The following is a 14,715-nucleotide window of genomic DNA, read 5'->3' as shown; positions in this document are numbered from 1 at the left end:
TAAGTGTTACATTTTGCAAAATAGGAAAAGTAACGAAACATGCTTGAGCATTTACTAGGCTTGTAGGAAGCTTTGATTTAAAAAAACCCAAATAAGGTTATAAAATTTAAGTACTGGGATAAAATAGAATGGGAAGCAAAATGCAGCAGGTTGTTTTTGACTGAGTAGTAAATTACTGGAGACATCTTGAGCTTGAAACATACTGTGAAATGATGGCATGGGTTTTACATTTATATGAATTTATCTGTGCTACTTGAGTCAGATCAGAGCATGAAAATTAAAGGCTGAATCAATGAGCCCAGCACTCGGGGTCAGGACCCTACTGTGATGTGTCGTAAATAGAGAAAAACCTGATGCAAACAGTTCATGCTAGAGGCTTGAGCATCACTCTAAGAGAGAAAGAAACACTTTCTTAGTTTCTGGGAAGTTGGATAGTCAGATTTTACTGTGATCAAGCCATCTTCTGTGTCACAGAACTAACAGAAGACAGTACCTGCTATGGGAAAACTGCTGATTTCAGTACTGCTTCATACTATAATGGATCATTTCCCTTTCTCAGGTTTGTGTGACTGGAACTATTGAACATTACCCTGTATTGTGTTGCAGATAAAACCAAGCAGCATTAATTTATTCAAAAATTGACTAGAAAGGTTATGTAATGTAGTAATTGAATGTTTTTCATTAATGCTGACATAAATATCTACTAAAATAATTCATTAAAATTAATGTGTACTTTAGTTGATAGTGTGATAAACAGACCTTCATAAAATGTCTAGCTTGTGGTGTCTGCTTCAGGGATATCCAAAACACACTTGTTCCTATTCCTCTGCCCTCAGGGTCACTTCATTGGAAAAGATCAGGGATGGCAAACTAGCTTGTGGTCCTGATTTGGCCTGCTGCCTGTTGTATGACCTGTGAGGGGAAAAAAAGTGCAATTTTGTGACATGCTACAATGATAAAGAATTCGAACTCTTTGAATTAAATTTTATTGGAACACAGCCATCACACTCCTTTAGCTTTTGCATGCTATAGCAGTAGAGCTTAGTATTTGAGACAGAAACTATATGGCTCACAAACCATGGTCTATTTACACTATATGGCTCACAAACCATGATCTATTTACAAACCATGATCTATTTTACAGAAAAAGAAACCCCTAAACCATATAAATGTCATATGAAATGTGTATACTGCCAACTATAGGGTTGTGTAATTTAAAACTTTGACTTCGACTACTGTTTATCCTGGGATTCCCTGGTGGCTCAGTGGTAAAGAATCTGCCTGCCAAAGCAGGAGATGCAAGAGACCTGGATGGGGAAGTAAAAGAATACCCATTCCAGTATTCTTGCCTGGGAAATCCCATGGAGAGAGGAGCCAAGCGGGCTACAGTCCATGGGTTCACAAAAAGTTGGACACTAGTTAGCAACTAAACAACAACTGTTTATCATAGTTTTGAAGGGCAATTTTATTTTGAGCAAATCCAGTTTCCATGAGATTGGTAGTGTGGTCTTTGGCATAACGAAAGACCCTCAAGTTGTATCTTATGAGTTCTATTATCGCCTAGTGGATTGCTGTAGGGTTTACTTACAAAATTTCAAAGTACAGAACGGCTTCTTTGCCCGTCTTATCGCAGGGATCAGAGGTCAGATGTCTCCTACACCTGGGCAGATACTGACAGGACCCGTTAGGGACTGGGCAAGTCTACGCACGTCAGCACATATTTGTATTCCCTTTCCTGCAGCTCAGCGAACAGAGACGAGACTAGGCTCCGAAAGACCAGCACGCTCTTATCTCCTGGTAAAAGCCATATTCCTGTCACTCTCCCTGGGGTCGTCCTCCGGTCCTACAGCTCCCGCTTACATTGCGCAGGTGACCTGAACGGTCTAGGCGGGGAAAGGCGGGGTCAGCCTCAGCAGCCAATCAGAACTCGGCCCCTTGCCCAGCCAATGGGGTTTAGCCAATCCGGCCTGACGAGGAAGCCCTGGGACAGTGCTTGCGCCTCTTGCTTCCAGCTTTGGGTGGCGCTACGTGGGGTCAGCTGGTTCCGGTCGTGGTCGTTGCTTGCTCGCTCCCTCTTCGGGAAGCCCTCGGTGTGCCGTCCCGGAGGCCATGGGGCGTCAGTGGGGGCCCGTCATGAGGGCAGCTGAGCAGGCGGGCTGCGTGGTGAGCGCCTCCCGGGCAGGCCAGCCCGAGGCAGGCTCATGGAGCTGCAGCGGGGTGATCCTGAACCGTCGCCCGGGCCTGGTGCTGTGCCATGGGGGCATCTTCACCCCCTTCCTGCGGGCCGGCAGCGGGGCGCTGACCGCTGCGAGCACCGCCTTCCTGCCCGGCGACAGTTGCGGCGACGACCTGCGCCTGCACGTGCAGTGGGGCCCAACCGCCGCAAGTCCGGCAGGCCGCGCGGAGCGGGGTCGCCCGGGGTTGTGCACGCCCCATTGCGCCGGCCTGGAAACCGGCCCGCCCGCCCGGCCCCGCGGGCGGCCACTGCAGCCCCCGCGCCCCGCCGAACTTCTGCTGCTGTTGAGCTGCCCAGCCTTCCGGAGCCACTTCGCGCACCTCTTCGGCGGCGAGGAGGCCGAGCAGTGGCGCTTCGCAAACGCTGCACCGGATGATGAGATGTCGGAGGAGGAGGAGGAGGACCAGCTGAGAGCGTTGGGGTGGTTCGCGCTGCTTCGCGTGCGGCCGGAGACGGAGAAGGAGGCGGAGGAGCGAGGGCCGGTATTGGCCGTGGCGCCTCTCGGGGACGTGCCCAAGGGCGCACCGCTCCTGGCTTGCGGCTCCCCATTCGGGGCCTTCTGCCCGGACATCTTTCTCAATACGCTCAGCCGCGGCGTGCTCAGCAACTCGGCCGGCCCGCTGCTGCTCACCGATGCCCGCTGCCTGCCAGGCACGGAGGGTGGAGGCGTGTTCGCGTCACGGCCCGCGGGGGCGTTGGTGGCGCTGGTGGCTGCACCCCTCTGCTGGAAGGCCCGCGAGTGGGTGGGCCTCACGCTGCTCTGCGCCGCCGCCCCACTGCTCAGCGTCGCCCGAGCCGCCCTCTACCGCCTTCACCCTGACACTGCCGCCCTGGCTGCCCTCCTACCGCCTGAGATGGGTGCCCCGTGGGGCCTGCCCCTCAGATACCGAGACCCCGGGCCCCCTTGGGCAGCTGCGGCCGTGCTGGTGGAGTGTGGTTCTGTCTGGGGCTCCGGAGTGGCCGTGGCGCCCCGTCTCGTGGTGACCTGCCGGCATGTGGCCCCTCGGGAAACGGCGAGGGTCCTGGTGCGCTCCACCACCCCCAAGTAAGGCCCGCAAGGTTGCCCGCACTCCACTTCCTCACCAGCTGTCAGGTCTAGATCCCAGGCCTCAGGTCATAATCCTGAGGACTATGGAGGCCTTCTGGTCTCAGGCTCATGCCTTGGTGGTGCACTGTGTGTAGGGACCTGGGACCCTCCTCTCATCCTTGGTACTCAGAACCTCAGAGTAAGGAGTTCTTTGCTTCCTGGCAGAGGGTGAATGGGACTTGGGCAAGATGCCAAGCAACTCTGGAGGTCTGTGGCAGTGTTCAGCATCCCTGGCCAAGCATCACTGAGCTCCCACTCCCAGTCTGAATTCCTTCTGGGCAACTCCTGTCTTAGCCTTGCACCCACACACCAGAGGCCCTTGAATGGAATCTTCCTAACCCTGTTCTCTTTCCCCTGAATGCCTAGTGAAATGCCAGGGGCCAGGGTGCCACCCTCCTGGAGTAGGAGAGGAGCCTGTTACTCTTACTTGGTTTATTTCTTAGATCTTAACCAGAACATCCCTTCTGGATCAGAATGACAGATATGGGGTTCCACCTAATAAGAGTATTAGTGTGGGGCCCAGGCAAATAGGTATATTTTGAACAGTTGTGGGGTGGTCTTGGCCGCCAGTTTAGAACTTCAGACAGTCATTTGTCCCCTCTCTGCAAGGAAAGCACTCTTGCTGTCATGTACTTTCACTTGCTCTTGACAGTGGAGTCGGCAGCCTTGGCTTCTTGGCTTGATTTTCTAATACATGTTCTTGCTGTTTCTTCTGTAATCCCAGGTGCTTTACCTAGGCCAAAGCAAAGCACTATAGCACCTTGGTGTTAATGCTTGTTGTTCTCCTGTACGTGGTCCAACCCAACTTCTCAGCCCAGATCTTCCCAAATGCCTCTACTGAACTTCCAAGGTTAACCCAGCCTGGCTTTGCCATAAGAATCCCCTCTGACAATCAACAGGATGACCATGACTTTATAGGGAAGACTGATGCTGAGAATTTTCCTCTGTGTGTGGTCCCCAATTCCTCCCCCCTCCCACCATCCCCCACCCCAACCTACTCTTAGTCCTAGGGAACCCACCAGGTCTCCTGGAAGCTACTCCTGCAGAGTGTGTAACAGGCAGCCATGCATAATCTTGGGCAATGTGCTTAATCTGTCTAAGCTGCTTTCCCGGGAATTGACATGTAAAGTCTTCCTACTGCCACATAGTAAGAGCTATGGAAGCGCTAGCATCTATATAAACACGGACCCAGAGGATGAAATTGTATCATGTCTGTCCCACTAAATGACAAGACTGTTGGTATCAAATGAGGCAGAAAAGGAAAACCCTGGGAAAATCAGCCCTGGCTCCTCCCGCTAACTGTGTGCTGGTGCTGCTGCTGTTGCTACGTCGCTTCAGTCTTGTCTGACTCTGTGCGGCCCCACAGATGGCAGCGCACCAGGCTCTTCCGTCCGTGGGATTTTCCAGGCAAGAGTACTGCAGTGGGGTGCCATTGCCTTCTCCCACTAACTGTGTGACTGTGAGATGTATTTACTCAACCTCTCTGGGCTTCAAAAGCACCATCTGAAATGGAGATAATACCAGTGTCTAGTTCATGGGGCTGCTCTGAGGACTAAATGAACTGATGTCCATAGAACATTAACACCAGGCCTGGCCCACAGCGCTCCCTGGGGGCTGGGTGTCTGTGATCATGATAACGTGCAGGAACCTGTATAGAGAGGTACTCTGCACTTGTAAAGCATGTTTGGAAATTCCACAGAACAGCTAAGTGATGTGCCCAGAGTTGCTTGCGGGTATGTTCCAGGGCTAACACCAAATATTTTGAGTCCCAAGTTCATGATTTTTACTGTTACTCATTGTTTTGCTTCCTCCCAGTGCTAAAAGTTGGGAGAGCTAACCTGTCATTTGGTTTCTCTTGTGTCCAGGAGTGCCATAATCTGGGGACGCGTGGTGTTTGCCACCCAGGAGACGTCTCCCTATGACATAGCAGTTGTGAGCGTGGAGGAGGACCTAGATGGTGTCCCTGTCCCTGTGCCTGCTGAGCATTTCCATGAAGGTAATGAACAACGGGTCCCTTTGGTCAGGAAAGGACCTTGGAAAATCAGTGTTGGGCTCATCAAGCCTACAGATCAGGGGCCAGCTCCTCAGGTCAGCTTCCTCCTCACCCCTGCTGGAGTCAAGCTGGCACCTTGTTGCATCCTGGTTACAGTGCTTTGGCTGGAGTTGCTCTTAGAGGCCTCCTTGCTGTGCTCAGCATGCCCGCAGTGCTGGGGCGGGGGGTGAGGGAGCAGGTGGAATTCTCTGCGAAAGGTAAAGCATGTCTTTTTCCTGAGGCCCCGCAGCAGTGTAGTGTGGAAGTGCTGAACCTTGAGGACTCCTTTTAACACTACAGGCTGGTCTGTGAGGCTCCAGTGGCATGATCTGAGTAAAAGGCCTTGTGATGCTGCCACAGAAGTACCAGATGTTTTGGTTTGTGGATGTGATTTGTTATAACGTAACAAGGATTATGAGCTCACTGCTTTGGCATCTCTTCTGCTACTTACTAGCCCTGTATCCTTGGACAGCCAACTTAATATTCTTTGTCTTGGTTTCCACATTTGCAAAATGGGGATAATGCTACTTACTCCTAGGTCTTGTGAGGACTGGGTGAAATATTGCCTGTAAAGCACTTGGTGAAGGAAGGTGGTGCCATTTTGTAGTTATTGTCAGCATTTTATTTTCACCAATAGACTTTTTAGTCCCAGAAGTTGGGTGTTAATTCCACAAACATGTATTGAGCCCCTGGCTAGATGCTAGGAATCCTAAAAAGTGACTACCCAGTCCAGAAGGGGAATGACAGCTGAAGAGAAGTGATGGAGCAGATACAGTGGAGGTCCTGACCTCTTTCTGTAGGGGCCTGGGGAATGTTCTCATGGAGGCAACAGGCATCTGAGCAGAAACTAGAAAGGCAGACAGGGTTTGGAAATTTGGAGAGGACCGGTGGGGAGGGGCTTGGCGAGTGTATGAGTCCTGCCAGATGGAGGAGGCTCCCCAGCTTAACCCTCCTTCCTTCCCTGGCAGGCGAGGCTGTCAGTGTAGTGGGCTTCGGTGTCTTCGGCCAGGCTTGCGGGCCCTCAGTGACCTCAGGCATCCTGTCAGCTGTGGTGCAGGTGGATGACACACCGGTGATGCTGCAGACCACGTGTGCCGTGCATGGTGGCTCCAGCGGGGGACCTCTCTTCTCTGCCTGCTCCGGGGACCTCCTGGGTAACCAGCTCCTTGGCCCTCTCCCAGCCTTCCCCTGGCCAGAGCCTCAGTCCCACCCACGAGTGCTCAGTGGCCAGCCCTGGGAGCCACCCTCTGTCTGGAAAGATGATGGGCCTTATGCCCAGGGGTAATTAGCTAAGGTTTTTGGACTGTTGTGCTTCTGAGGTCGGAGAGGATGGATGCTGGGCTTGGAGGGAAGAGATCTGAGTTCTAGTGCTTTCTCTGCCACTAAGGCACTCCACGACCTTAGGTAAGTCACTTAATATCGTTTGATCTGTGAAACTCAGTAGTTGGATGAGTCCAAGGGCCACAAACTCAAAAGCCCAACCTACCAGTTGGGCAGGTAAAGTGAATGAGTGAATGAGTGAGTGAGTGAGTGAATATCTTCAGTGAGTGGAGGGCAAAGGAGAGACGGGGTGAACACCACTCAACTCTAGCACATTCTTGCCTCATTACAAAGATATATGGGCCTAACACTGGCTGACTTTACAGTTTTTCACAAGGAAGTGTGAACTCTTTTTTTTTTTTTTAATAAATATGTGTTTCTTAAATATTTCGATTTAAAAATTTTGTTAACTCAACTTTTTTTTTTTTAATCTGTTTTAAAAAAAGCCAACCATGAGTCCATATGGATACCTCCACCTACAGTCCAGCACACAGGGTTCATGCAAGCCTTCCCCTTCCCTTATTTCTGACTGAGAAACATTGCCTTTCTGTTGCTAGCTGCAGTAGATTTATTTATTTCTTCAACTGCAGTGTACAAAAGAAGTACTTTCAAAATTCCTAACCACATCCCTGTGAGAAACCGATTTACCAACTAGAAGACAGTATTTGAGTACCGTTCTTTAGCCTTAAAGTGTCCAGTCAAAAGGCTGTTTTCCAAAGTTTCTTAGATTAGCTCCTTCCCCTTCAGAATGGTTATGTGATTCATTTGAAATACAGTTGGGTACATTCATCCTAGTCTGCATTCCATCTTTCTCCCATATACTGGTTGACCTTCTAAAAGATGTATACAGATGAGTGGATATAGAGATAAATATAAATGTGTGTACGCATGAGTTTGCGTGTGTGTATATGTGTATACATATGTCTCTTATCTCGGTCTGCTGAGAGAGGCTCGAAGCCAGTGACATTCCAGTGGCAATGAGCATGCCACGAGTCCAGATCTTGGTTTCTGAGAGTCATTCTCTAAGAGAAAGAACCAGGAACTGACTGATTCCAGGGCTGCTTTGTGGTGCTGGAAAGGAAGGAAACTCTAAGAAAAACCAAATGATGAGCATGTCAAATGTTGAAAAACCCAAGAGCTGATGTGAAGGAGCTCCTGTGGGAACAATTTGAGCAACAAAACAAATAGCAGTAGTATTGCATTGTGACCCAAGAAAAGAATGAATACTCGTGAGTCTATCCTAATATAAGTTAATATTGAATGGATTTAAAAATGGAGCCAAAGGATAGCTTTCCCTTATGGAAGAATTTCTGTTAATAAATGTTGGAGAAATGAAGCTCAGTAGTTGTAGCACATGGGCCTAGTTACCCCATAGCATAGGGGATCTTCCCAGACCAGGGATTGAACTGGTGTCCCTTATATTGTAAGCCAGATTTTTAACCACTGGACTACCAGGCACGCCTATCACCTCAGTCTTAATCGTGAGAAAACATCAGGTCAACCCAAATTGAGGGACATTCTACGGAATAACTGCCCTGTACTCTTCAAAGTGTCAAGGCTGTGAAAGATAAAGACTAGAAGTGACTCAGATAGGAGGAGACCTAGGAGACATGATGACTAAATGCCACGTGGGATCCTGGATCAGAAAAAGAGCATTAGTGCAAACCCTGGTCCATCCAAGTGAGTTCTGTACTTTAGTTAATAGCATTTCACGAAGCTTAATTTCTTGGTTTTGAGCAATGTGGTGTGGTGACATAAGGGAAAGCTGGGTGCTGAATGTACAGGAACTCTGTACTATTTGGGCAAGACTGCTGTAAGCCTAAAATTTTCTTCAAAAAATTCATACACATGCACGGAGCCAGCCACCCAAAACTTATGTGTGAGTCTGGTGCATTTATTCATTCACTCAACAAGTACGTGTTGAGGTCTTGCTATGCCAGGCACTCTTCCAGGTCCTGGGGAGATTATGAATAAAACACAGCAAAAAAAAAACCCAAAAACAAAAACACAGCAGCCCGGCCCTCATGGAGCTGAAAGATAACAGAAGTTGGAGAGAAAAATAACAAAATAAGTGAGACATAGTGTGTCAGATAGTGTTAGGGAGAAAGTAAAGCCAGGAAGGAGGGCTGGGGCGTGAGGGGCCTATGTCGATACATGAAGCCTGGTGTCTGTCACTATGAGGAGTATTCAGCACCCCCGCCCCCCACAGGCCTAGGGCCTCCAGGATAGAGGTGGGTCTCCCTCCCTTCCCTGAGCCTTCGCTCATACCCTCTTTTCCTCTCTGTCTTCTGAACAGGCATCGTCGCCAGCAACACCCGGGATAATAACACAGGGGCCACATACCCCCACCTGAACTTCAGCATCCCCATCACGGTGCTCCAGCCGGCCCTGCAGCAGTACAGCCAGACAGGCGACTTGGGTGGCTTCCGCCAGCTAGACTGCGCCTCCGAGCCAGTGAGGGTGGTGTGGCGGCTGCAGCGGTCCCCAGCAGAGGCCCTGCGGAGCAAGCTCTGAAGCTGTGTCACCCCTCTGCGGGGGAGAACAGCCCTTTGATGCCGTGGGGAGGGCTGATGCTGGCGGCCTCATGATCCAGACGGGACCCACCAGAGCCCAGTTGCCTCCCCTTGACTACCCACCTTGCTCAGCTCTGGAGTCTGGACCAAACTTCTCTTTAGCCTCTGGGTACCTCTTACCGGGCAGGCCGTTTGGAGGTGCTTTCTCTCTCTGCCCCCTGACAGTAGACTCAGCTCTGCTCTTTCCCTTCTGGCGAGCTCAGGAGAGCCGTACAACAGCCCTGGTCCTGACAGAGATGCTGGCTGTAAGACAGGCCCAGTCCTGGTCTCGAGTCTGTCCCCTGTCACCTGATGATCGCTGGCCACCTGGAACAGCATCTTCCCTGGGGCCTTGGCTCCTCTCTGCCCTTGGTCAGAATGGGGCTGACAGAGCACGGGGGCTTCCTCGGAAAACCTCAGCAGAGGGGCTCTGCTCCGAAGACCAGAGGTGCAAGAAAAAGCATCGTCCTGTTCTGTGGACCAACAGTGGCATCCCTGGAAGCCAGAACTCCCGGCTTTTTGTATGTCAGGTGCCCTGACCTCTGGGGCACTCAGACACAGTGCCTTAGTTTTCCAGCCCGTGAAATGGGCCTCAGGGATATGGGGTGGGGTGGGTTGGAGGGGTTGGAATGTGTTTTGCTGGGCTATCTGGTTGGGGTTCAGGAATAAACAGGACCTCCAAAGGATGGGTCCTTATATGTCAGATTCTTTTTTCTTTCTTTGTTTCAAGAGTTGAATGGGGAATAGGAAAGCTCCAGGCACAGAAGTACACACTTTCTGTCCTGCTGTCTCAGTGGGGTTTGATCTCACAGGACACTCTTGTGTCAGACTCGACCTAGTAGCTGGTGGTAGTGCCAATCAGCCCTGGATGGGCTTGTAGGCCTGGGTCAGTAGTGGTCTTGGCCTGGTAGCAGGTGTTTACAGGGTGCCTAGCTGTGCCAGGCCTGGGGATGGACAGGAGTTGGGGAGTTCAAAGGTGAACAAGGCCACGGTGGCCCCTAGGAGCTAAGACCAACCCCTGAAGTCAGGAACATGTATTGCATGCCCAGGGCCTTGTGTGCGCCAGCCTTCAAGAAATAATTGTTAAATCATTGACAGACTGAATGCAATTTGGGAACAACTGGGACAGGAGTGAAATGGGGTGGGGCTCTAATCTAAGCAGAGAGAATTGCTCTGAGTACTTTGTTTCAATATCTATTTGTTGAGTGCCAGCTCTGGGCAACCACAGAACACTCTGGAGACAGTGATTCTCCTCTGTGTGGATTAGGAAAGGGGCCAGAGGGCAAATGTTTTAATAGCTCGAATGAAAGCCTGCAGTGAATTAACGGGTGGCGAAGGAGGGCTGGGGTCTGACTTGGCTGTGCGTGGGAGGGGAGAGGATTCATTCCAGCATGTGTGGGTGCCAAGGAGCCCAGGCTGTGCTGGGGAAACGGGTGTGTGCCCCCCACCCTGCCCCGATTGGTGGAGCAAGCAGGGCCTCTCTGCCCTGTTCAGATGGAAGACCGTGTCCAAGGGCCCCAAGGATGGAGGATGAAGCAAGGATTCATCCACGTGACTCACGAGTTGAACCCTGAGGGGAGACTAAGTGTTTACCAGATAGGCTGGAAACAGGGAGGGTGTCCAGGTTGAAGGCAGCAGGGGCTGGGACAAGGAACTGTGGAACTACACATTTGTCTTGCCAGGCTTCGTGGAGAAAAGATTGGAACGGAGGCTAGAGAACCAGTGACGATGGGCCTGGTGAGGGGAAGATGGCCGAGGCAGGCCTGGTGGGTGTGGAGAAGCTCCAGAGTCACACAGGAAGTGGGCTTGATTGGATGTGGGGCGATGCAGAGAGAGAAGAGGGGTCAAGCGGTGCTGGGTCTCTGGCCAGGATGGTGATGAGCGGCTGGCAAGTGTTGGGACAAGATGTTTCCCTGGGGCGTCTGTGGGACCTCAAGTGGAGAGCAGAGCAGGCTGTTGAGTAAGTCCCATGAGTTAGGATAATGCAGGAAAAGGTCCCTTCTCTCCCAGCTCAGTGGCTAAAGACAATAGAAGTTTGTTCATTGCTCATAGAAAGTCCAAAGCCGTGCACCTGACCAGGAAAGTTGGGGCGGGGGCGGCTGTCATGCATTCGGGGTTAAGGGACCCGAACTCTTTCCCTTCTACGGCTCTTATCCCTGGGCCTGGGACCTCAGACCCTAGCAGGTCTTCTGTATCCTGCTAGTGGGTGGGGCAAGAGAGAGTGGAGAAGATATTACGGCGGCTTTTTGTAAAAAATTATTTTTTATTTTGAAACAGTTTCAGACTTACAGAAAAGTAGCGAGAATCCCGACACACCCTTCCCCCAGACACCCCATACCGCCTGTGCCAAACACCTCAGTGATGTTCTCCGTGACAAAAAGACCGCATCTGGGATCATGAATGGTACCCACTTGCCCTGGCTCTCTCCCCACCTTGACGTGGAGCAACTCCTAGTCTTTCCTTGAGTTTGATGCCCTTGATCTTCCTGAAGTCATTTTATCGAATGTGTCTTAGTGTGGGTTTGTTCATACTTCCACATGATTAGATTCAGGATGTATATCTTTGGGATATTACATTAGTGATGTCTTCTCATTTTCTCCTGCTGAGTATCACACGATCTTTGTCAAATAACAGATGATAATATTGATCCTTTGACTAAGATGATGCCTGCTAGGTTTCTCCACTATAAATTTTCTTTTTTGTTTGTAATTAATAGGTATTTGTGTGGAAATATTTGAAGACTGTGTAAAAATACTGTTCCCCACCCAGTTTCATCTACTATGCTTGTCATGCATTGATGTCCCTTGACTAAATAACTTTAATGTTTGCCAAATGGTAATCTTTTGTTTTCATTTTTCCTCCTGCATTTATTCATGGGCATTCTATTGAAGTGAAAGCTTTCCCTTCTCTCTGTTTAACTATGTTTGTGTGGAATCATGGATTTGTATTTTAATCAGTGGATTATAATCTCTTATTGTCATTATTTTGATGCTCAAATTGTCCCTATTGCCTGGTGGGAACTCCTTCAAACTGACTTCTGTGTTCTTTTGGCCTCTCCTCCTCATTTTTTTTTTTTTTTAAATTAATTAAGTTGGCTGTGCCGGGTCTCACTTGTGGCACATGAACACTTAGTTGTGGCATGTGGGATCGTTCCCTGACCAGGGGTTAATCCTCGGCCCCCTGCTGGGAGCAAGGAGTCTTAACCATTGGACCACCAAGGAAGTCCCCTCCCCATCATTCTTTGAGAACTTCCTTCAAACCATACTGTTCTAGACTTACCTTGTACTTTCCCTGAAATCAGTCACTTCTCTGGGGTCCTTTTTCATTAGAGAATGGTCTACAGAAACAAATAACTAGGTACTGGGTTTACTTCTCACTCAGGTGTTGCTGCTTCCAGGCCCTCTCAGTAGACAGAACTTAGATCTGCATTTGTTTCTGTCTTTATATATTGTAAGCCATGAGTTAACACCGACAGTTGCAGTTTGAAACTACAAGCTCAATACCACAAGGTGCATTCTAGCTGTCCCCTTTTCATATTGGTACCTCCCTCCTTTCAGTGAGAAACACAGCTCCGTTATCCTCAATATATTAACTTGTTTGTTCCACCCCCTGCATGTAGCCAATCTTCTGACCCCATCAGGCTGTCCCTGCCTCTCTGCTCTGATGCTGCTCTTAAACAGGCCTCCATTACTGCTTTGCACAAGCCTGCCTCGTGATTTTTTTTACTTCATTAGTAAAAAGGGAAGAAAGTCACCCTTGCTTCTTAACTGCTTCAGCCCAGAAGTGACATTATAATCGTTCCTGCTCACATTCCTTCCATGAGAATCTGGCCCCAGCCAGCCCCGAAGTGGTGTGGGGGAGATTGGCAGATGCTCCTCGGCAGGCCCCCTGTGCCATGCAAGGGGAGAACGACCTTTGTGGAGAGCTGGCTGGCTCTGCCAAGCTGGGCCTTGTTTCAGTGCTGCTTTAGGAACAAAGACTCACTCGTATTACCAACATAAAAGTCAGTTTGCTGTTAGATGCTCCTGCACAGGTGCGGGAAAGTAGCTTGGCCTGGGGAAGCTCTAGGGCCCTCTCGGCATGAGTGATGACTCAGCATCCCTCTCTGCTTTGCTTCCTCTCCTGTGGCCTTCTGGGCACTGAGTCTCTCCTCCTGTGTTAGTACAATTTGGTCTTTCTGGCCCTTCTCTCCATGACCTTTTACCTCTAGATTTCCTTGTCATGTGCCCCATTATCAGATTTCCTCAATAAATGACCAAGAGAGCAAATATCTGCTTGAGCCCATCATTTTCTCATGCCTTGCTACATCTTGGAGCAGGTGCAGTGAAGAGCCTGGGGCTGCCAATGTTCAAGAGCAGGAACCTACAGGAGCCTGAGAAAGGATAAGCAGTAGCACAGGAAGTAAGCCAGGGGGGCTAAGACCTCGGTCAGCAGGGCAGACACCAGGATCTGTTTTCCTCTCTTCTTTCCGCCCATACACTGGACGGCATCTCCTGGCCATCCCCACGGTCAGGTGTGTCCATGAGTTCCAAAGCACAGAAGGGAGGTACCCCACTTCCAGGCCCTGCCTTTTCTGTGCCCTTACCCCCACCCGCTGGGAGTGGAGACATCCCTTAAAAGACAGCTTGGCAGCCACTTGGTGAAGACAGCCCCTTTAGCTGGTCCTTGGATGATGGTGTGGAGTGGGCAGCCGCGTTAACTAGTCCACTGGCCTGGTACTGAAGCCCAGGCAAGTAATGCACTTCTGTTGTATTTGAGCCATTAGACTGATGCGGGGTGGGGGTGGGGGGGTCTGCTTGTCACAGTAGTAGAATCTAGCTTCATGAATATAGCCTTCCCCTAGCTGTGAGCACTCTGCCAGACCACATTTCAAGGGAGAGAAGAAACTGGAGGATTCCCCCCATTGTTTGAGGGTTGTGAATTTCACTAAAACTGACCAGGTTCTTCAGATAAAGTTAAGAGTTGTCCCTTCCTCAAATGGGAATACCGCTTCCGTTTCTCTGGGCCCTTGAGTTGATCCCAGTACCACGGCGCTCCTCCCAGCCCTGGGAGCCAGCAGTAGAGACACCTGTTGCTGTCATGGAATGTATGCCTTCAGGCCTTGCTGAGAGCCAGCAGTGCGTCTTCCTCTTAGGTTCTGGGATATTAGACAACCTGCCTGATGTTCCTACTATTATTATTATTTTTTTAATTCAAGGTTCCCATCTTTCACTTTTTTCTAGCTATTTTGCCAGTGCTATGCAACATGCGGGATCTCAGTTCCCGGATCAGGGATTGAATCCGCGTCCATGGCATTGGGACAAGCTTAACCACTGGGATGCCAGGGAAGTCCCCCTACTAATCATTAAGGTTCCATAGAACTACTGACGTTAGGGCATCTGAATTGTTCCGGCACCTGGAACAATTCCGGCATCTCCGGCACCTGGAAATTCAAAGACAAAAGTCCCTTATTGGGCAAGGAGCCGCGATTTTCATCGCCAAAGATATG

The 14,715-nt window shown here is 50.2% G+C and overlaps 1 protein-coding gene across 2 annotated transcripts; it reads left to right on the top strand.

Annotated features, from left to right (window-relative positions):
- The first annotated feature begins 2,010 nt into the window (after nt 1-2,010).
- On the top strand, nt 2,011-13,495 carry TYSND1 (trypsin like peroxisomal matrix peptidase 1). Of its 2 annotated transcripts, XM_015104410.4 has the most exons (4): nt 2,011-3,281; nt 5,189-5,319; nt 6,324-6,509; nt 8,972-13,495. In XM_015104410.4, exons 1-4 carry the CDS (start codon nt 2,110-2,112, stop codon nt 9,187-9,189), a joined length of 1,707 nt encoding a protein of 568 aa, XP_014959896.3. In that variant the 5' UTR covers nt 2,011-2,109; the 3' UTR covers nt 9,190-13,495. The 2 variants fall into 2 exon arrangements, with proteins under 2 accessions (XP_014959896.3, XP_027818164.2); XM_027962363.3 differs by lacking the exon at nt 6,324-6,509.
- The last annotated feature ends 1,220 nt before the right edge of the window (nt 13,496-14,715 follow it).

This window comes from Ovis aries, chromosome 25, assembly GCF_016772045.2.
Source record: "Ovis aries strain OAR_USU_Benz2616 breed Rambouillet chromosome 25, ARS-UI_Ramb_v3.0, whole genome shotgun sequence".
NCBI classification, from domain to species: Eukaryota; Metazoa; Chordata; class Mammalia; order Artiodactyla; family Bovidae; genus Ovis; species Ovis aries.
This window is presented reverse-complemented; position numbering and strand designations above follow the sequence as displayed.

Bases quoted from the DNA above. Each gene is read 5' to 3' on its own strand.
- TYSND1 (XM_015104410.4), top strand. From the start codon at position 2,110: ATGGGGCGTCAGTGGGGGCCCGTCATGAGGGCAGCTGAGCAGGCGGGC. The intron at 5,320-6,323 runs GTAATGAACAAC...CTTCCCTGGCAG, and splicing joins TGCTGAGCATTTCCATGAAG to GCGAGGCTGTCAGTGTAGTG. The intron at 6,510-8,971 runs GTAACCAGCTCC...TCTTCTGAACAG, and splicing joins CTGCTCCGGGGACCTCCTGG to GCATCGTCGCCAGCAACACC.